At 43.2% G+C, this 23,127-nt stretch overlaps 1 protein-coding gene across 23 annotated transcripts in view; it reads right to left on the bottom strand.

Moving 5' to 3' along the window:
- Window positions 1–23,127, bottom strand: part of ADGRL2 (adhesion G protein-coupled receptor L2) — a 401,410-nt gene that overhangs the window by 363,501 nt on the left and 14,782 nt on the right. For all 23 annotated transcript variants that reach the window (XR_011287781.1, XM_069641616.1, XM_069641615.1 and 20 more), the window contains exon 2: window positions 5,278–5,449. Coding sequence is in view for 22 of the 23 variants with exons in the window: in XM_069641616.1 (XP_069497717.1) it covers window positions 5,278–5,350 (73 nt within the window). In the remaining variant the exon portion in view is untranslated. The remainder of the gene's footprint in view (window positions 1–5,277; window positions 5,450–23,127) is intronic.

Below are 23,127 nucleotides of genomic sequence, written 5' to 3' on the forward strand. Positions count from 1 at the left end.
AGACTGATGATCTCTACAAGATAATGCTCTTAAACTGTAAAATTTCAGTTTGATGAGCAGCATTCATAACCCCATGACAAGCACAAAGGTTACATTCTTAACTTGAGAAAAAGCAAAAGCTGTTTTAGCAGAAGACTAGAGTAACATACATATCCATAACTGATCTGCTGGGTACAATTTGCAATCCAAAATAGTGACCGACACGGTTTATTTGAGCTCAATCGTAGAATAACCGCCATTGAATTCCAAAAGGATTGCTTGGGCGATAACTCCCAAGCACAGACTGGCATACTCTGGACCTCCCAGTCTAATTCCAGATGCATCCCGTCAGATCAACTTGCTTCAGGAAAGCCCAACAACTTGGATCCTGCCACCCTGTGAGAACCCCGAAGGTGTCTCACCTGCTAGTCCCCGGGGATCTATGATCCAGGTGGCCAGGACACGCCCATCGCTTTTGTAACCAGTTCCTGGATGTGGACCAGTGCGGAAGGATCACCTGGATGAGGGTTCCTTGGGGAGTGGAAGTGGGACACCGGTGGGTGGGAAACGGCATCCCCTTCCCAATAACACATGTTCTGCATCCTACCTCGAAGGATACATAGGAATTCTACCCCTGCCCCCCCCCGCCTCCGATTTTCCAACAAACACTTCCTCACGGACAGTTCATCATGAGCGACACCAGACTAACACCAAAGCTGTATTCCTGACATGTCCCAACACCATGGACAGGCAAGGTCAGGCAATTACTGATTATTGCACACACCTGACTTCCATCAAGCTTCTCCACATGTATAAAAGGCGGAGCACGAAAGCACAATCTGAGAAGGGCAAACCACACGAGGAAACAGCAGTTCCAAGATGGCAGTTTAATACAAGGAGAAAGACGGCGAGACCAGAGAGTCGCAAGGAAAGAAGACCAGAAACAAAGTCTGATCAAACCAGCTTGTGGTTTGAACCAAGGTTGCAAGCAGCAGCATTGTACAAAGAGAAGAGTGTGTGAGGTGTTTGCAAAGAACAATGCAATTATAATTGGAACCAAAGGAGTAATTGAACTTAACATTTTGAACTTTGGGAGGCCAACAAAAGATACCATACACAGAGTGGCCCAACGCCATTCGAAGGGCTCTGTCAGGTATCCAACTGAGAACAAAATATACAAATGAATAGGTCCAAGGACACTATGCTCATAACAGACACTCCCAAAGGATTGTAGTCCTCTGCATTTAAAAAGAAGGAATCACTCTTCAGTGTTGTATTATAGAGATAAATCTCACTTTTTTATATAACGCTGTGTGAATCAGAATAGGAATAAACACTTCAAGAAAGACATCAAAATGGTTTGCTGAGACAGAACAACAGGCAACAAGATACATTTATCACACACAGTACCAAAACATTTTTGGAACAAACTCCAAATAGTGTGTGTGTAACAGACCCCAAAATCTATTAGGATTTGTCAAGGGATTCACAATTTCGTGTACATATTCAACAAGACAATATAAAAATATATAGAACCATTGTAAAGAACACAAAAATCATTTTGCTTGTGTAAACAGCATAAATATGCTGTAAATTAGGGGAGTAGTGAGTCTACACCAGGTGTTTCAGCCGTTTTTTCCGGTGGGCTAAATGTGCCTCATCGTTAACACGGCCTTCATCAGGACGGAGTTCTATGCAGAATGACGTCTGTGCTATGGGTAAATAAATTTCACAGGCAAAGTACTAGAGATGCGTACGCCGCATGGGCTCGTCTCTGTGTATTCCTCTCGGTTGGTAACAACGCTAACGTTCTGCAGCCAGGCCCCTGCAGTCTCGTCTGACTCATTAGCGCGAGGAGTTTCAGCACTAACATCGCTACAGTGTGGCTGTACAGCCTGTAGAGCCGTGCAAGCCGTGGTTGTTCGCTGTGACGCCACCGTGGATCTGGCTTTTCGATCTAGATGCCTCCAGCGAGAGGAATACAGAGACGAGCCCATGCGGCATACACATCTCTTTTATACTTTGCCTGTGAAATTTATTTACCCATAGCACAGACGTCATTCTACACAGAACTCCGTCCTGATGAAGGCTGTGTTAACGATGAGGCACATTTAGCCCACTGAAAAAACGGCTAAAACACCTGGTGTAGACTCACTACTCCCCTAATTTACAGCATATTTATGCTGTTTACACAAGCAAAATGATTTTTGTGTTCTTTACAATGGTTCTATATGTTTTTATATTTTCTTGTTGAATATGTACACGAAATTATGTGAATCCCTTGACAAATCCTAATAGATTTTGGGGTCTGTTACACACACTATTTGGAGTTTGTTCCAAAAATGTTTTGGCACTGTGTGCGATAAATGTATCTTGTTGCCTGTTGTTCTGTCTCAGCAAACCATTTTGATGTCTTTCTTGAATTGTTTATTCATATTCTGATTCACACAGCGTTATATAAAAAAGTGAGATTTATCTCTATAATACAACACTGAAGAGTGATTCCTTCAGTTTCAATGCAGAGGTCTACAATCCTTTGGGAGGGTCTGTTATGGGCATAGTGTCTTTGGGCCTATTTAATTGTATATTTTGTTTCTAGTTAACCCTCCTGGGTAGAATAGGTTCCATACCAGGAGCCCAACTAGTTGTTTCTTTTCAGGTATCCAACTGATGCAGAGTGTGAGAAAAAGGAATAATGACCACTTGGTCTAGCAACATGTCTTGATAAATCCTGTGCACATTTGAAAGTCTTTGATAGTTTAAAATACATCGCAACTGGTCCGACCCTGGCTCTGGGAGACTAATTGATCAAAAGAAAGATCCGAGCCTGGCTGAGGGGGATCCAGGGTGAATTGTGAGTCACCCGTGAAAGAACACACACTGATGTGAAGGTGATCCAAGCCTGTAAAGGGGCGGGTGGGGGAGGAGGAGGGGCACAACGTGGAACAGGGTTCCTTTTGAGTTATAAGGATCTGAGCCCAGGTGAGGGGGATCCAGGGTGAACACCCTACTTGAATCCAGACAGAAAGAAAATAATGTTTCCTTATTTTCGTACAGCAAGCCCTCAGAGTCAAGAGCCTTACCAGGAGTAAAGAGGCTTGGACACAGAAGGTCCTGAACTGTGGGAATTGAACTGTATCCTATGCCACAGTGCCAGAGTGTGCGCTTTGCACGAGTGACCCGCCTTACCTCATGCTGAGAACATGGGGGAAGGGAGGCCAACGGTCCAATCATTCCAACTTATTTTGTGAACACTTTTCATGAACTGTACCCCACATGATTTGTAAATTAGTAGTAAGGATTGGCAGGAGGCTTTTTTAGTGTAGGCCCTTTTGTTGACAAGACTACACTAGGACAGCTTTCTTTATTATTTGATGGTCGTAGCTTGCTCCCATCTTAGAGTAAGGTTTAGATTTGATCATTCCCTTGCAAAAGTTCAATGAACACCCTTGAACTGTGGTCACTTGTGCTGGTCTTACTATTGCCACCATGCGTTCCTTACAACCCCCAGTAAAGACTAGATTGGAAGTGTAATAAACAGATGTTCATCTCTAGCAATCAGTAGCGCTCACAAAGTCAACTACAGAGGATGATCAACACGATGTGGAAATGTAACCCATCTTCCCTCTGCCAAATATACCACCCAGGCTAGAAAAGGACACTTCTGGGTAGGGCACTGGCATCACGTAGCACTCAGATCCACTGACCGATTTAATCTCCTTCCTTCACATGTAAAGCCGAAAAGAAACCAGAACTGGGTCTTTATAGGCAATAAGGCCATTACAATGGTGGATTGGAGTGCAAGAGAAAGGTAACTAACAACCCCCGGTTTGATTGATAGTGCAAGTATATAGAAAGGTGAAGGCACTTCTGTTACATTCCCCGTGAATGGGCTCGCAGATAAAATTAGGGTTCATTTCTTTGGTCCAAGTGGATGGGAACCATTTTAAAGCAGAAAATTGTGCACCCAAATTAAGTGCGACATGCACGAGTTTGATTACAATATGTTAAAATATTAGAAGAAGAAAAAAAAAACGCACAGTAGAATGTAGCATTCACATTCACCAGAATTGCCTGAAATCCTAATATCCCTACCTTTTAAAATTATTTTGCAGGGAAATTTTTATGTATATTGCATACATTTAATTGAAATGGAGTACGAGTAATTGGAAAACTCTTGGAGTGAATCCTACACTTAACCAGATTTTCAATACGTTTTAAAAACGAAAGATGCATTCTTGCAAGACTGAAGTATTCTTACACAACACAACATAATTACCAAAGGCAACTAGCTGTAAAATGCAGTTATTCAAGCTTTAATTAGGATCCATCAACCATTTGCTACAAAAAGGTGGCAACTGTTCTTTGCTTCCCCATCTAGAGATTTCATTTTCATGCAAAAATAGGATTTCATTGAAGGCCAAAATTCACAAAGAGCCTTGTGCACGTATGTGCAGTGGCAATGAAACTGCACTTTTACAAGAGTGCCATTATTGCTTTGTGCTCGCTGTGTGGGTTTCCGTCTTCGCACAATTGAGACAGTTTACGAAAATGGATCAGCAAAAGATAAGCATCCCATGTGCATTGGCCCATGCCATAAGTGACTGATATATGCACCGACAAATCTGGATACGAGCTGCATGGTTATTTCAGTAAAAACACATCAGTTTTCCTGAGAGAAAAAAAACAATGGGATCAAATAATGATTTTCCTGCTTCGGAGTGGAAGGCCTTTTAAGAGCATTAGCATTGAAATGATATTGATCTGCGTGGACTAGAATGCAAACAGTGCTATTTAAGTGTACAGTAAAGATAGCATCAAGAAAAAGCATTCTACATTAATTTTCAATTCATAAACGCAAAGCCATGAACTTTTTTTTATTAATTGAGCAGCAGATTATTTGCGCTTAAGAAAACTAAGATCACCAACACATTTATCAATTAATAACCAAGAACGATATTGTACTGGGGATTTAGGAGGTAAGAGGAGTTCATTGATCTGCCACACAATAGGTGGTAAAATGCGCCGCCGCTTCAGCTGGAAAATGTTATTTTGTAAAAGGTTCCCATCAAAGCTAACTAAACCTCATACTGTATAACAAACTAAATAGTGACCGAAACCGATTTTAAAACTAACAGCAAACAGTTTGCCAGATAAAGGCTGCCAGCACACCAATGTATATAATGGTCTAAATGATATGTTCTAGCCTTGCGCAGGTTTCTAGTAGTCGGCATTTCACATTCTTGACATTGGTCTAGGTTATTCAGCACTTGGAAACTATAATCAAGTCATGCATACCTTGGGTGCACTGTATGAAGCAGATGAGAAGGAGCAGCCAATGCCTTTTCATTCTGGAGCCAGACAACACCATTATTGTTCCTTTAGGTGTTGTCTGTTATTTTTTAAAGAATCCGGTTATGCATTGCCCACTTCATCAAAACCATCGGTCTGCATCACGGAGCATTAACATCTGAAGAAAAAAAAAATGCAAGCACATCATTCAGTGATGAAACACAAATCATTGAATAATCGAGGCAGCAATGAGAAGTCCTTAACCTAGTAGCTCATAGAGGAAACAAAGCCAGCACGCAGTAAGAACACGATAACATTCAGCGTAAAACATGTGCCAGCTTTCAGTTAAAAAAAAAAAAAAAAAAAAACCTCAAATTAACCCTCGTGAAGTAATATTTAAAAAGAAAAAAGGCATTTTATTTTAGCTTTTACAACGATTGTCCAACGACAGATCAATAATTTTCAAATATTTTCATACGATCTCTCCTGTACATAACAGTTCAAATAAATGGGACTTTAAAAGAGTGCACAATTAGCCCAAGCAAAAGGTAGACCCTGCAAAGATTCGGACACTCCAGTGCCCCTGGCTGCAGATTAATCAGACACAATGGAGACGAACCTTTCATTCATTTAATAGCAAGTGAACTGGTGACCAAAATGGCATTATGAAAAAAATATATATTAAAAGTCCTCCGGCTAAAATGAACAGAAAAAGGAGGGCTGTCATGGTTAAGCAAAATGTGTAAATATTTCCTTTTGAAAGTCACCCAGCTAATTCGGAGAAACACTGTAAAAAAAACATACGGAATAACAGACACAGATTGTATTATCGCTCAGCCTGTAAACCGAATAGATTATCTTTCTAAAAGAAAATACTCTCCCTCCTCCAACCGCCACACCAGCTCATCAGCATCCTTTACTGCTCAATAACTACACAAGCTTCCTGGGCAGGGTTACTCGAAGCATGAGCATTTCATTGGTCTTTAGATACCCCAGTTTCAGAAAGAAAATGGCACTCAGACATCCTAAAATGCTGACATGTAAAAAGCCTGTTAATGCATCACTGACTGAAAAGTCAAGGGGTGGATTACTGGAATACATCTCTGCATTGCTTACGATCTGACAGACCTCTTTAATAGATGATCTGCAACGTTATAGCCGTCCAGCAAGTATCCAGTTTACTTGTGTGCGTTACACATTACAAATACCCCCAAACACGTTATGAAGATACGTCAAGTGCAATTCTGTTAAAGCAATAAGTCTACGATATTTAAAAAGGTGTTGTAGAGAACAAAATTGCCTTGATAACAATGTGATTTCAATACAACTATGACAAAGACGACCCACCGAAAAAGACAGCCACTCAGCATATAAGCAAGCATTTATCAGTAGAACCAGTGTCTGGGAGGCTCGAAGTACGGGCTGGCGATTGGGCGACAGAATGCAATCAGACGACCACCCATTTCTGAGCACCCAAGGTACTAGTGCCAGGGGCGCAGAGTACGTGGGTGCTCCAGACCCGGAAACTCCCCACCCCCCGCAAGCAAACGAAAAGTCGACTCCCCCGGCTAGTGCCTAGAGAAAGTACATTTTTATCCGAGTGAACAAGGAAGACTTTTCAGAATTAAGGGCACTTGACTTCAAAAATATTCCCAGCCTAACAACTTCTCTGCAAACCATGAGAACTCTCCATTTGCAAAGTAGCCCAAAAAAAATAAACCCCCCAAGATGCATGTGCTTCACCAACATGGGAAAGGACAATTACTACTCAAATAAGGTTTATTGCTACATTCTGATTGAGCGAAAACATCTGCAAGTATTTTTGCAATATAGAACGAAAACAAATGATGGAGACTGCTGCTACTTAGAGTAAAAAAGCAGGGTGGTGTCATTTTGCAGATCCCACGGCTTTATATTTGGTTTACAAAGAAATGCCATGGGGTGAGAGGCTCTATACCCCACCTTTTAAATGTTTTTGCACTCCCTTCTCTTTTACAGCATGTTGCTTGTTCCATGACAAAATGATCTAACTGCAGATCGCAGAGGCGTTGCTAGGTGTAGCCCCGGATAGAAGCTCAGGGGCTACAACCAAAAGACTAGCTAGCCCCGGGTCCCGACTTTAGCATAGCCCCGGATCTTTGCCAGACCTAGCAACACCGCTGTGCAGATGTAAAGAAATGTCAAGGTGTTTTTTTATACTGTAAACAACGCCCTAATACTAAAGTGGACTGCAAAGTGCCTGCCAGTTCACACCACCAACCCGTTTGCTTATGCACGACAAAACAAGAAGCTCAAAAGATCAACTAAGTCATGGGTCTTCCAACCCTCGTCTCCCTAGATGTTAGAACTGTTAGAAAAAAGTTCCATCAACTCCGTCAGCGAAGTTAATGATCGGGCATAGTCATCCCAAAAGTTCAGGTGAGCTGCACATCAGCTGTCCCATCATCCCAATTCGACCCATCAAGCTAGGCAAACCTCGACTTTTCTACAGAATTACCCCAACCCTCCACCTCAGCCCAGCATGGTTTGCAGTCTCATCCATAACGATCTATGGAATGTTGTCCCTCTTTCTAGATCAGAAGCACACCAGCTACAAAAGTAGCCCTGCATTGAACAAGAATATCAGTCAATGCCAGATTCATGTTGGAGACTAGATGTGCATGGGAATTATACAAAGGGGGAGGGGGTGGGATTGTGCGGATCTAATATATAGTTCTGGTTATACCATTCGAGTAGCATACTGAGAAGCAAGTAAAACATGTTTATCATGTTGGCCACCAGAGGCAGTGTTGGCAGCTGTTTGCCATTAAAATGCAGTACAAACAGCTTGGAGTTCGACATATAAATCGAAAGAGAAAAAAAAAATGAATGAAAATATTTCATCAACACTGAAACCGTAGCATTTTGGAAGGTTAACTACGAAGCGTTTACCACAAATCACTATCAGATTTCAGGTCTTCAAGATCCATATATTCCATCGAAAATAATGTACAGTTGGCAAAGGCGCTAAAGGGGATATGCAGGATAAATGACAATTATGGAGGGAAGTAGGAAGGTGGCAAAAGAGGTCATCTTCCCAGTTTTACTCTGCACACTACCTACCGTCTCTTAAAGAAACGTGAACTACCTAACAAGCGATTCTATAGTTGTACACCCATCAGCACAATACGGATCCTTAACTCGAGTTTTGCCGCATCCAAGGTCATTATCATGGTTTCAACGGTAGACACATGGTCAACCAACCAATCATGATTTGTCAACATAATTGTAGAGCACATGCAGAGATGGATAATGCTGAAGCAGAAAACAATGCATCTCAAACAATTGCTCAAAATACCCTTAACAGAACAAGACAGTTGCCATTGTGGTTTCAACTACTTTGCTTGCTCTAAAAAAAAAATCAGAGGAAAGAAAAAATAAAACGAGACAGCTTAAACAGAAATGTTTTTTTTTTTAAATGGTCGTTAAGAGCAGAAACAAGAGTACAAGGAGGAAAACTGGAAAACTATCAAATTCACCCCTTAAAACAACTGGGCATGAAATGTGCAGCCCCATTAGTCAAATGCATGGAGACCAGCTGGAAAGTGGATGTCAGCCGTTTCTGGCATTATTCTTTTTTCACTTAGCTTCAGTCTCCTTTGCATAAACCATGAAGTCTCCCCAGATTTTAGTTTTCGGCAGAGTAGGGACATTTCACTTCTTGATAGCACAACGTATACCTTTCAAAAGCATGTTAGCAGTGGCAAAAAAAAGCCTAGACCAGATACGTAATTGGTGAGAAGAGGCTACAGCTGCTTAACTCTAAGCAAGAGAAAGCACCATTTCAAGTGAACTTCCCCAGCCGCAAAGCACATATTAAACATTTTACATACTTCTGGTGTTTTTACAGCCTGTTGATTAACAGTAAAACGGAGTTTCTAATGACGTCATTGGAATAAAACTGTAAATTAAGGTTTCATACTCATGTTCAGGTGCTTTAAACTAGCAGCGCTGTTGGGAGCAACTTTTCTAAACACATGACTGAAGGCATCAGAAAAACACACTGCGATTTCCCATGAAGCAAATTCTAGAGAGGGACATCACAACTCCTGCAGATCCAAACCTCACCCAATTGGCTGCCAAACTACGTTTAAGAAGAATGCACTTCTTCGGTCAAAGGGAGAGAGAGCGGTGGTGCTCAGCTGCTGCTATTGTGGTTGATGTGCATGTTAATTACACTTCAGCTCATCGTGGCAGTGCTTTAACAGTGGAGTAGCTTTGCAGGAAATGTTGGGGAAGCGGTGGGGGCAGGGGGTGGACAGGGACACATGACATCTAAATGAAAGAGGGCCCCTGCCAAATGGACAAAATGGTGTGTCACAAAGGTTTGTGGGGGGGGGGGGGGCAAACACCCTTGTGTTACCCCCCAAAAGAATTACACTCATCAATAATGCTGAAGCCTCCAGAGAAGGGCTTATTTGTGTCATTCCATTTTGCCTGATCCATCGACATGACTAGCCATGCACGCAGACTTTCATGACCATATCCCCCTTCTCCCACCTTTTTGATATCTTGCACAGTTATGTCAGTTGCACATTTATTCCTCTTCCCCTTTCCTTCTCTTCATGCTTCCTTGTTCTACAGTCCAAAATCTGATTTACCCCTGGTGAGGGCACAACGCGCAAACTCGTTAGACAAGCTTTGGCGTTGTAAGACACGTGCAGTATAAATGCTTATTAAATTAACACCACGTACCATAGGCTCTTGGGATCAGCAGTTAGTGGGGAGTTTTGGAGTTCTAGTGGTTGCTCAGTGCCAGGCTGGATGGCTGTGGTGGTACCAGAGGAGTCATCTGGCTGCACCATCGCAAGAGGGATAGAACTTTGGGGTGTGTAGTATGACTAACAGGAGGTCAGAGTTCAAAAGGTAAATGTCAGGGGTCACCACGAAGGCAGTAAGAGCAAGCCAGCCACTAGTGGAGTGCAAGGCATGGCGGATGGTGAGACCACCAGGGATTAATCTTGGGAGACTACAGGTAATCCGGTGTGCTCAGTGAAAGGGACTCCAACCAATTATCAATTCTCGCTAACTTTCAAAATTAAAAAGGTTGCGGCTCCTTTCAAAGCCAAACCAAGCTGTCTTGTCTTTATAGCCATTTAAATCATGGGTGATGTCACCAATTGTTTTGTGTACGTTATTTCTAAGTTGCATTCTTACTAGAGCATGAGAGGTGGGAAAGAAAGGGAGGGCAACTGTACACAGGATGCGCTACCTGCCCCCTCCTAGAACAAATGGCGTGGCGCTGTTAACTGATCAAGAAACCTCCAGTAAGAGTTCATAAATAACAGAACAGGGAAGGGAAGGTGCACAGGCGTAAAGACAAAGAAAAGGAAAACAGGAAGGCAGACGGAAAAGGAGATGGGGTGAAGGGCACGAAGGGAAACAGATCGGAATAAACTGAGGATAACTGAAACCGAGATGGAATGAAGGAGAAGGGAAATGGGTGAATGAATAAATGAAGAACAGGGCTGGATGAAGGGATTAAGGTAGAATGGATGAATGCTGGATAGGAGAGGTTGGATGGGTTCATGGAGGAAGTGTGATATGATATGGCATTTAGTTGTAAAGAACACAACAGATGAAGAAAGACACGGGTGCTGGATAAAGGGATTAAGGGAGAATGGCTAAATACTGGGTATGGGAGAATGGATGAGTAAAGAAAGCAATGGATGGATGATATGGAAGAATGGGTAGCTGTGCAGTGGGCAATGGAGGGGTGGATTATTGGAGAACAAATGCATGGAAACAGACCAAGGGTGCACAGGTGGATGGAATGGTGGTAAAAGGGACATTGGATCAAGGAAGAATGGATGAAGAGCGAACAAGTGTGCATGGATTAATGGGGAATTAATGGATGATGGGACTAAGCAAGCATTGATGCTTGAGGGTGAATTAGTGGGTGTATGGATGGGTGAAGAATGGATCGAAAAAAGGGAAGATGTGTGGAGGGATTATCAATGGAGTATCAATGGATAAAAGACTGGATGGATGCATAGGAAATGAGAGGGTGGATGGGTGAATGAAACAGCAACGTGAAGGATGGATGCTAAATAGGAACAACGACAAGATAGTGAGGAGAAAAAGAAAGCTCCTCTGACGTACGAGGTGTTGAGAGGGAGAAGAGAGATGACTCACCATAAATAACCAGCAACAGCAGGTACATTTTTCCTTTCATTTCCATCTCAGACGGGGTGTTGTGCACCGTGTGCAGGCCCGTACTCTGCCTCTGTGGATACAGTACCTGGTGCACTGTGGCACAGACCGGTCTGTTGCCCGTAAATGCCCCTCAAGTGGGCACTGCAGCCAGTGCACAGCACATGCCTGTCCTTTCAGGATACCCGGTGCAGAGGCCTGTATGCTCTGCAACAGTAATGTCCCTTCCGTTTCCACCTCCAGAATGACCGATGGTCAAAGGAGTAGGGAGCTGCAGACGGATCCCAGGACCACACACATGCAGGGCCCAGCTGCTGGGTAAAGAGAGCAGAACAAGGCCAGTGACGTGCTCGACCAAAGACTCAACTGCAAATAGCAGCTTGGTATGAGCTACACCCCTGACCCATTGCCCCGGAACTGCTTTCTGTACCCTGCTCCAATGCCCCTTTTTATGCTTGCTGTGCCTGTTTGTCAATACTGGATCCTGTGCCTTTCCTCAGTTTCCGGTTAAGTGTTGACAAACGCTGTTCAATCACTTAATTGATGCAGCGGCCACAATCCAGTCCCTCCCTCCCCCACAAAATGAAAGGCATGTCGCAAAAGTCGGGATGTCCCATCCTAGAATTACACCCATGTGCTTGAAACAGTTCTGGTGTGCTTGTGATGCTGCTTGAGAGGGTAGTTTGCACTGTGAAAGTGCATCAAACATTCATGCCATATACTAAAGAAAGACCTCTTTAAAAAATCGAAAAGCAATTTACCATTTACCAATACAAACAAAGTGGTTAGGTCAATGTACAGTGAGAGTACAGTAAGAGTACGATAAGAGTACTAGAGATGCCCTGCCATGGGCCATTTGTAGCAACAGAGGGCGGATTAAAGTAAGTGAAGGTACAGGTCTTTAATTAGAATGAATCCGGAGCCCCAATGCCCCTCACCACTCCAGCCGATTTCTCCCTCAACTCCCAACCGTCCCCTCGCTCCCCCAGGTTCCAATTCCTGGATGGAAGCGACAGGAGAGGCACGAGGCGCAAGGCGCAAGGCAGGATGAGCCAGCCACCACAATATCGTTCCAAACAGAACAAGCGTTACAGACCTTCTTTGGAACAAACCATAAACAAACCAACAGACGCATCAACTGAGCGTGGTGTCTGTTCTGAAGATCCCAGGGTGATCATTATAAAGCCATGCCAAGGTTAAACCACAAATCGTCTATCATTGTTTAGAACCGCAAACTCAAAACAGGAAAGTCTGAAGAAAAAAATCAATACACTGGAGCATAGCATATGCAACGTTATTCTTATGATACACAGTACCGAATCAGCAATGTAGACCAGCACAGAGGCATGTCTGGAAGTTAGGCAGAGGTATCCAGACCCAAGTAGAGAAAAGAAAAAAATAAGCATTGGTGGGATTCAAACATCTAAAAAGGGAGCATCTTCAAAAAGAAAATAAAAAACATTTAAAAAACAGCCATTTTCTTAGTGGGAGACTAAGCACAGAGGTGGAAAGCAGCACTAGGAAAATGTGTCTAAAAGTAGGTGGCATATACTTTGAACAGGTTCTGAGCAAGGAGTTTTGAGTAGGGGTAGGCAGCATGAGCAAATGCATCTCAAGAGAAACAGCACAACCAATGTAAAGAAAACAAAGGTTAAGCTGGAGACGGGAAAGGTTAATTGGCAGACTGCCAATATTCACCTACTGTCAAAAGGTCTATGCCTTCCTATGAAGCCTTTGGGCTCAGCTGGTGTGTTTTGTTCCTCAGCTAACCTTATACAAAACATACACTACAGGCTTTGTATCACATTCTCATTAAGTACTCGTCCTTCAAAGTGGTCCATAATATACAGTGAGAGCATCCACCCTACGCTGGGGCAAGTTCTGATGTGTTACAAAGCTGCCATGTAGTTACACAGCCATGCATATTTTGATGTGCCTTAACACTTTCATAGAACTAGATAGGAAATACAAAGAGCACAGAAAACCAAGGCCTATTGCACTTGGGAGGTACTGAAACACACAATGCAATATGCATTTGTAGCAAGAAAACCTGACAAATTAAATGAAACATTTAGGGCTAATCCACCAAAGTATTGTTTGAAGAAGTTGCAAAGAGGTCCACCTCTGGAATGCCCCATTGATGGAAAATGTTTGGAGAGGACATCGCTGTTCATCTCCCACTTGTTACCTGCTTGCGACTGAGTATCTGCGGTCACAATGATGTGACCCTGGGATGTGTACCGCCTGGAGCCAAACATTGTGCTGGATGACCCAGTCCCAAATTTGTAGGGCAAGATCCACAAGGAGAGGAGACTTGGTGCCGCCCTGCTTGTTGATGTAAAACATTGCCTACACTGTTGCGAATAGTCGGTTGAAAAGCCTTGAGCGCCAGGAACACAACCAGGATTTCCAGGTAATGGATATGGAACTGCCTGTCATGAGGCATCCACAAATCGAACACCTCGATGTGATGTAGCTTCGCTCTACACCCCAGAAGGGAGGAGTCTGTAGTGACTGTTAATTGTGGGCAGGGCTCCTTGAAGGTGGTCTCCCCACTGAAAGGTTGCTGGCGGAAGACCACCATTGTAGATCCGCCATCATGCAGGATGGAACTGGAATCATCTTGGAATCTGGATCCGAAGCCTGGGACCAGCAGCTCTGAAGAGCTAGCGGAGTGTGCCACATCTTCAGGTATGCAAACAGTAGAGCCAACACGCAAGAAGCCATGAGTCAGAGGAGGAAGTGGTGGAGGAGGTCCGGCAGGAAGAGGTGGAGGTGGCGCCACCTGTGTATGATCTGCCAGTGCAGGAGGTAGTATAGGAGGTCTAGGATTACTTTCCCTAAACAGATCCTTAAAGTACGCCTTAATGGGATCAGAATGCATCAGCGTCTAAAATTTCCCAAAAAAAAAAAAAAAAAAACACATCCTCGGAAGAAGGTCTAGGCGCTGGAGAGGATAGAAGCTGCTCTGAAGGGGCATATCCCCATGAACGCAATGAGGATGGTTGCCAGGATGGACCTCCACCAATTGGGTTCACATAGATCAAGGGTGCAGATGCAGGAGGGAGCGAGACTGTATGATGCAGCGGTGTCCGAGAACGCCAGTCCATCGGAGGGCGGAACGGGTTCTTATCCAAAAAGCGTGGGAAAGTATGCTCTGCCCCAAAAGGAGGCCCACCCAGCACCAGCTGTAGTGAACAGTGTATGGGAGGTAATCAGAATGGCTGCCATGGTCTGCGGAGGTTGGGCTGTCATTTTGTCAACACCTGAGGTGAACTGCGTTACAGGAGCAAGTGAGGCAATAGTCTCCTCAAGTGAGTCAGGGGTCTGGTGTGCCATATTAGCCTTGAAGCAAGGAACGTCGGCAGAGCCAGTGCTGGCAGATCTAGAGTGTTAACTCGACACCTTAGGGACTGCCCCAGAATTAGCCTCTAGTGGAGGATCCTCGGCAGAGCTGGTACTGGAAGGACTGTGGTGCGTGACCGCCTTTCTTGCCCCCTCAACAGAACTGGTATCACCACAGCCATGCGTGTGTGAAGGCTGAGGGATGTACCTTACAGCCATGACGATTGATGAGGATCCCTAAATTCCATTGGGGTCCGATTTATCCCTAAGAAAGGGAACCTCAAGTTTAACCCTGGTACGTTTAGCCACATCGAGGGGGGGGAGGGCCTCGAGCCGAGACTCCGTGCAGTTAGCTCCGTGCAGTTAGCTCCAGATGCAGAAGCCCCAGGGTGAACCCTGGTATCCAGAGACACAGAAGAACTGGGCCCAACCTTAGCCCCCAAACGGGGACACTTGGAAGATCTGGTTTTGGAAGGCCTGCTGCAGGGACCCTCGGAGGAGTCTCTGGTGCACTCATTAGGCCCCTTGCAGGACACCTGAGGGATATCCCTGGTAGTAGAGCCACTTGAGTCCCTCCCGGTCATTGAAGACCCCGGAAAGGAAAGAACTCACCGCAAGTTTCTTCTGATCGATGAAAGTGCAAATGCGGCGGAGTAGCGCATTGAAACACCTCCTCCCATCTGACAAGACGACGCTGGAGTGCCGGCACAGAAAGGGAGTGCAATAGAAGCACAACTCCCAACGATGTTCCGGGCCGAGACACTCTAGGCAAAAAGTGTGGATCCACCCTTGCAAAGCGATGTTCGCAGGATGAACAGGACACAAATCCCAGACGCTCCAGCATATACGGAGGACAAGCTGACCGTGGAACCGGAGCAGGAAGGACAAAGGGAAAGGGAATAAAAAGAAAAAATTCCCAGTGATGCTAGTGCGTCCCACCGCACAGAGAAAAGGACTGAAGGGTGATGCACAACTCAGGAGGGCAGGGTTACGGCCACCTTTGGTGGCCCAAGTAAAAATAAAAGGACTAGAAATTCAAGTTTTGATGCTTTTTAACAGTGCTCCGGGTCCGTCCCAAAGGATGGAATGTCCCACAAGTATGGAGGAAAGGGGAGGGGACATAGGAGTTAGTGAGCCGACTGTCGCAGTGAATTTAGAGTGGCTTACACAAGAAAAATTAAAATGCAAACCCCCCACTGAGATAATGCATTCTCACCACCATAAAGGAACTTGAGACACGAAAAACGGACAAACAAAAACAGGATGGTACACCAAGAAGGACCAGACAGCACAAACATAACAGTATTGGTTATAATGAGCCAAAACCTGAACGCTTTAGTACAACAACAACAAAAAAAAAATAATAATTTCACCCATTCTCTTCGTCATATACTTGCCGCGTTACTTGAACATCTCTCTCCTCAATTACACTCATAGCACTTGGTCCCAAAGCTGTAAAGGTCCATTTCAAAGAGCGTTTTCATAATTAAAAAAAAATTCTCATGTCGCCAAGCATTCCTAGATGATACACATTATACGATAATTACATAACCATCTATTGCTGAAGGAAACAAGTGCCACCCATCCCCTCACTCTGTCCAAACTGAAAAGGAAGGCCTGTTTGTCGACCTGGGAATTGAACATGTTGAGTAGACATACCAGAAATCTAACCTCTGACGTTCTAACCACTGACATTCGAGTTACACACACAAGTTGCTTAGAGCAGATGCTTAAAAATGCCAATCCTTCCTCACCAAATCGTACACATGCAACAATGGCTCTGCTACCAGATACACTTTTGCACTCGCATCATTAAGATAGCACCTTTCTTTAATGAACATCAGGACTAGTTCAAATGTTAGCTACGTTAACAGCACCAAGAAAGGACACTCGAAATGACATAACGTATTTGTAGTGCTCACGGGGTAGCATGGCGCCGTTAACACAGGTTTATTGTCATCAACTTAATGGTATTCACTGCTTAGTGCTCTTGCCGGGATCCAAAGATTTGGTCCAGAACTGATGCATTAGACCTCTGAGCTACAGACCCAGAAATGTTTGGTTTCCAAACATTCCTGATTGGCAGTCCGCTACGGCACATTCAGTCAAAACATTGAAGATGTGTGAGAAGAGGTAAACTCCAGGCAAGATCCACAAACATCTTCCGGCGTGCGATTAGAGGCTTCACATAGTGTGGAAAAAATCCTAGCCCATGGGCTCAAAACCGGATGAAGCCGGCAGGGTGTTCTCAGATAATGCTCATGTTCACAAGCCTAGCCTGCATGTGCTGAAATGTCTCCATTAGGACGAAGACAGACTTGCAAAGAGGCAGACAGAAAAGGTAGAACTAAGCCTCTGCTCATTAACTGCCATGGCAGATTTTTCATTTTAACAGGAGAGACTGACAAATCAACTCAGTTTTCAATAATCAGGCCAGCATTCACAATATTAAAAATTCCAAACAGAAAGCCATGTTTCAAATAAATGCGAGAAAAACCTTTTGGGCTAGTAAGGAAGGAATAAGACTTTAAGAGCATTGGCCAATGTAAACATTCATATTTTACACGTACTGCTTCTACCCACTCAACAGCACATCCACGCGCATCACCTCAGAAGTAAATATAAACACTTGCAGAAACGAGTTGGTTTCATTGTATTTTAGGAAATCGGTTCATAGACCAGCAACTAACTGAAAAGCACTTTACGCCAAGAGTGGAATCAACACAAAAAATAGATTTCAGCCTTCAGGGTGATTTGTCAAAACACCATCAAACGACCGTGTTTTAACTGAACATAGAAGCTCTTAATTGTTTTCTTTGAAAGCTACTGTCTCACAAGCTACTGTCTCACAATCCATGGTGAATGGTCTTTGGCCCACATGCCGATATCTAAACACTATCAGAGTAAACATACCGGTGCCTGCATTTTTACAAGGGGTAAAAGGGATAGCAAACATCTCGGCTTGTACAGCACAAACTGCTGGGGCATATTTTGATGAAGGGTTTTGCAGAAGACTAACCCTACATTAAAAAAAGTAGGCTGCTAGCAAAATGAAGCTGACAAGAAAGAGATTGTAGCTTCAAGAAAAATCAAGGTAAATTTAGGATTGAAACATTCACCCAAAAAGAACCTGCCAAGTAAAATTAAATGGCTATATCAAAACACTGACTCCTGCTGAAGATGATTTATAATTGTTTTTTATAACGTGCTTAACACCGAAGAGGTTTCTATGCGCCTACCCGGGATTTGTAGCGGTGTTGCTCTGCGTCGTATTGCTTCCAAAACGAGTGTTGCCACCAAGCTATACTACAGTTCATTTTGTAAGCCGTTAAGTTTGGAAAGTGATACGCACACACACACACCCTTTAAAAAAAAATATTCTTTTAAGTGTGTAATTGTTTCACCCCAAGAGTGCGTTTATATAAGATTAAGTGGTGTGGAGGCAGCACATCGTATAACCCTGAAGCAAAGTCGTGGCAACTACAGGGCAAAACAAATTTAGTAGGTCCAGCATTGTGGACTCCTTGGGTTAAATGTTCATGGGTTAAATCCCCCTCCAAAGTGAACATAGTTTCTCCGAGCGTCGGCAACATTTGATGCCCCAGACTTGAACCTATATTTGGAACTTAGACCGTATCTGCCCTGATTTGAAAAAGGCACTTTTGTGTTGAAACACGTGTTATCTAAAGGGCACCTTTTGATTGCATCATTCTATGCTTAAAAGGATTTCTACATCTACCAGGTGTGGCGCAGTGGTTAATGTGTGTGGCCAGTCCTGCTGTCTTGATTACAATAAAAGGTTGGGGTTTTTTTGCCTTTTTTTCCCCCCGCACACACCTGTAACCCCATCCTAATAATGTAAGTACAAATCAGGAGCATGGTGAAAAGTGGGTTGGTTACCAAAAAAAACCCCAACAAACATTCTCAAGTCACTTTATGTTTGGCACACTGCTGCCACCCTGAGGCCAGCCATGCACAGTAAAACTTGTATTTGACATTTATTGGAAAGTAAACGTTACAAAAGGTTTCAGACATCCCTTCATAAAATCTGTGTGACTATGTGAGTGGGCGAGCAGACTTTGCAAGCCCTAGTTGACCGTCTCTAAAATCTACAAGTTAACTGCATGAATGTACACAAATAGATATGATAAAGCTCTGAAAACATTTTGGCCAGCTACACCCCCACCCCCCTGCAGGTGCGAATTTATAATGAAATCATGGTCTTGGAGCAAAGCAACCTCTGGAGGCCAACTACAGTGTATGGTAATGCAGTAGATATACAGACTGGATGGGACTATTGATCCCTACTTTGCGTAAAAAACTAGTTAGCTTTGTGTAGTCCTTATGCAAGAAGAGACTAGACAGAGTAGACAGTGTAGCAGACAGCAAGCTGGGCCAATTAGGTGGAATATTGTAGTTTTCTGCTACCTCACTTTTAGAGTAGCTGATATAAAGCAGCAGGGTGATGAGACAGAATTTAAATGTTTTTATACGCTCAAGGGTTGAGCACCCGATGCAGAGGTATGTAACCAGCAGGTCACAGAACTAGGTTTGCCATCAAAAGCATTTGGCTGCGTTATGTACATTTTCAAAAGTAGTCACTCGTCCATGTGATGCACTGTCCACAACAAAATAAAATCTGGTTGACTGATAGATACACTAAAGCTTGGAGATAATGCAGCGTTTTAAGTAAGAATACTGTAATTATGCATCATGTAACTACTTACATTTTTAGGAATGGAATTGCAGGACTGTCTTTACAAAATGCATTAAAAAGTTTAACTCATACTGGTGTATGCCAGACAGGATTACAGCAGCCTTAAAAGTATAATTCCAATTTCTTCTGGTTTTCAATTATTTGAAAAGCAAAAAACAATCTTGCCTAGCACTTTCACACAGGCCTTTGGCACTTAAGAGTGGATGTGGAGTATTGCTGCATGCTCTCTCTCCATTAGCCCCTCTGAACTTGCAGTGAACAGGATGCGGAGAGAGCCAGAGGGCAAAAGGAATACAGGGTGAGCTATACTTTCATTGAAGAGGGTAACTTAATAGCCGGCTTGATACAAAAGTGTCAGTTTAATGAGCAAACCTACAGAATTGCTCATCAAACCGCTATGCAACACTGCTTATTTTATAACTTGTTTCACCGTGGTTGGAGTATAAGAAAGAATACTAAATGAGGAAGGGAGGTAATAGGAAAGAAAGATGGATTAGTCAGTAGATGTGTTCAATTAAAAGTATTATTTATCCACCAACAAAACAGGGCAACAAGCAATTTGCCTTCTTTATCGAAGCCACAGACTTGACACCATGAAAAGTTTGCCAATTGTAGGATGGGTCAGCTTAGCTAAAGTGAATTCTTGGGTAATGATGAAAGTGCCCCATCATGGGGGGAGAGAGATTGCTGGAGGGCAACTTGAAGATTAAGATCTACAGAAAATAAAAAATTCCTTCTTGTGAATCGAAAAAGTGCCAACAAAGCAACATAAAAATACTACCTGTAATTACCAGGTGCCAAGAACCTATTCAAGATTACAGCCAATAGTCGAGCTAAATATAAGAAAGTGGCCAGAACGATCAGTAAAAGTCGTATTTCTGGTTAACGGTATGCTAGCAAAATATTTGCATCCTACTTAAAGAATGTGCAGACAGTGGGGAAACACTTATGATATGGCATTTCTAACGCGCCTATACACATCAAATTAATTATATAGATCGGACAGCTCTTGTACAAACGTATACATTGTGAATCCAATGTCTGAATTGCTCACAAGGCTTGCGATCCAGAATTCAACAAATGGCAAATATTGTGTAGTCCACGTCATCTTTTGAGATTATGCTGACAACTAAAAAAAAAGAACTTTTAAAAAATGTTTAAAAAAAAATTGTGAAATACATATGGGTCATGCAACTAAAATAAGTAATATATGCCCCCCCCCCCCTTACTTCACTGGCAAAAGCATTTTCAAATAAGCAACTGCTTCATTGCTCATTAGGTTCATAAAACTAGCTTCATTCTTGGTTTACACATAGTTTATCTTTGTCCCCCAAACATCAGCAGATATATCAAGTGATTGGTGTTTGCCTTCTAATTTAGTTCTCATCTTCCGCGCTTTAGTTCTCATTTCAAAATACGATCAATCAAGTGCTTGATGTTACAATGTACAAATGAACTAGCATGTACCAGGGTTACAGTGGCATGCACTTGGGTACTAATCAGGAGCCATCTAGAGTAAGCATATAGGGCTGCCCAGGATAGCCAGTCCTCACACGAAGGCACAAGCACACATCAGCTGATGGAAACCATATATTCCTTCCACATCCCATTTCCTCTACTTGGGATATGCTGGGAATCAGTTTGTTACCTCTGGAAGAGGATATAGCCCAGCCTGAAGGGTAGCATGGAAGGATTGGTGGCAATCTAGATCACCCAAAAAGAACCCCAATGGAGATTTGCAATTTCTAAAAGATTTCAGCAGGTTAGGTTACGCAAGTAAATATTATGTGGACATGCAACGCTAGGCAGCAACACGGTATAAACGTAGTAACATGAGACGCACATATAGAAAATGGAGAAAGGAGAAAAGTCAAGCCAAGCAGCAGTACATCGCTATTCCTTCTGAATTCACGAAGGAAGTTTTACTGCCAATTAACTCAATTGAAACTAGACTGTACAGTAACAATACGTTAAAGTGGCGGCGTAAGACTACAATGTGAGAGAAAAATCAGTTTACACAATGGGCATCAAACTTTCCAGCTTCACTCTGCCCAAGTAGGGACCAACGAAAAAATATTGATCCCAAGTGAAAGTATAGGAATCATGTATGGCGCATCACCCGACCACCACCACTCGTGGTATCATCACCTAAGTGACAACTTAGCAAAAATGAAGAAATCGCAGATAGACACTGGTCTCTTCATACAATTGAGCAGAACATGTGCAGGTGTCACTACAGCAGGACATTACTCACGATGTACCAACTGTCGCAGAAACACACAGCATTTACAAATTAGAGACTTCCCCCACTGGTGCTTTAAAACATGCATGGATCGTAGCTATGGGAAACGTGCGACACTAGCGGATGGGAAAGTATGGCACCATTTGGGCAGTATTGAAGAGAACAGTTCTCTAAATGCAAGACAACTGGGTTGCTTTGGTCCGACATTTTCTCTAATAACTGCCATTTCTGGTTTCTGGTGGTCGTGCGAATTCTCAGTAGGAAGCAGATCCTATCTATATCACGCATTCCTGAACTGTGCAGCCGACTCCAACTTGTAAGCATGTCCTGGGAAACAAACGTCATGCTGCCCTATGCACTACACAGTTGAACGTTAATATTCACCATATTAAAACGGATTTACCTATGAAATTTAAAGGGTGCCTTCGAGTGACGGATGACATGGTGGTCGTGGCTAGAGGAATGGTCAGTGGGAAAAATAAGCTATTGCGAGTGCTTCCATTTTCCCGGGTGTCTTGATTCAGAACCAATTGATGTGCAGTTTCACAGACTTTAAATGTGAACCTGCATCAGCGTCAAACTTTTTTGGACTGCACAGATTTCTTACAGATGAGACAGGTACCAATGTTTGGGCATTACAAATCGACTGTTCACAGCTGGCACCATTTAAGTCATCAATACAGAAATATCGTAGTCGCCGAGTGCAAAATTTGCACTCGTCACAAGCCATTCCCTACTGAGAATTCACTCTTGGCAAGTAAGAAAAAGTGTGTGATGTGTACAGTGAGTGACTTCATTGCTGGCTAGCAGCTTGCAACAAAAAACGTTTACCCCTGGAGTCGTCCGAGGCGTTTTTAAAAATAGTTTGCAATTTTAGCATCTCGTTACAACATCTCAATTCAAAGTTACATCCATTTTTCTCCAGATGAAACCCTTTACTTCAGTGCAAGAAGGCGATCTCTTACTACTGAAAGCCAACTAGAATTGAAAATGTCTTAGTGTTCGGGTTATCAATAGCTTGCTATATGTCCACCACACTTATGCATATATGATTTTAGCTACAATAGGGCATGCGCTTCTTCACTTCAGCATTTTCTAATTGTGCAAAAGAACAGGTATGGGGTGAACATAGACTGCTTCATGATGGGATCTCAGTGTGCTTTTCCTGTACAGATTATGGGGATGGATGGCTAGAGGATTCTTAAGAAAGTAAAGCATAATCAGTTTAACCTGCCCATTCAATGGAATCATATCTGATCTATTTTCAGCAGAGTAACATTACTGGCAGATCAGGCATGGACCTGAAAGGGAGGAAGCGTAGAAAGTTTTAATTATTCAGAACAGCTGGTCAGGGAAGAGA

Source organism: Ambystoma mexicanum, chromosome 1q (genome assembly GCF_040938575.1).
Source record: "Ambystoma mexicanum isolate Mex_15411 chromosome 1q, UKY_AmexF1_1, whole genome shotgun sequence".
Taxonomy (NCBI): domain Eukaryota; kingdom Metazoa; phylum Chordata; class Amphibia; order Caudata; family Ambystomatidae; genus Ambystoma; species Ambystoma mexicanum.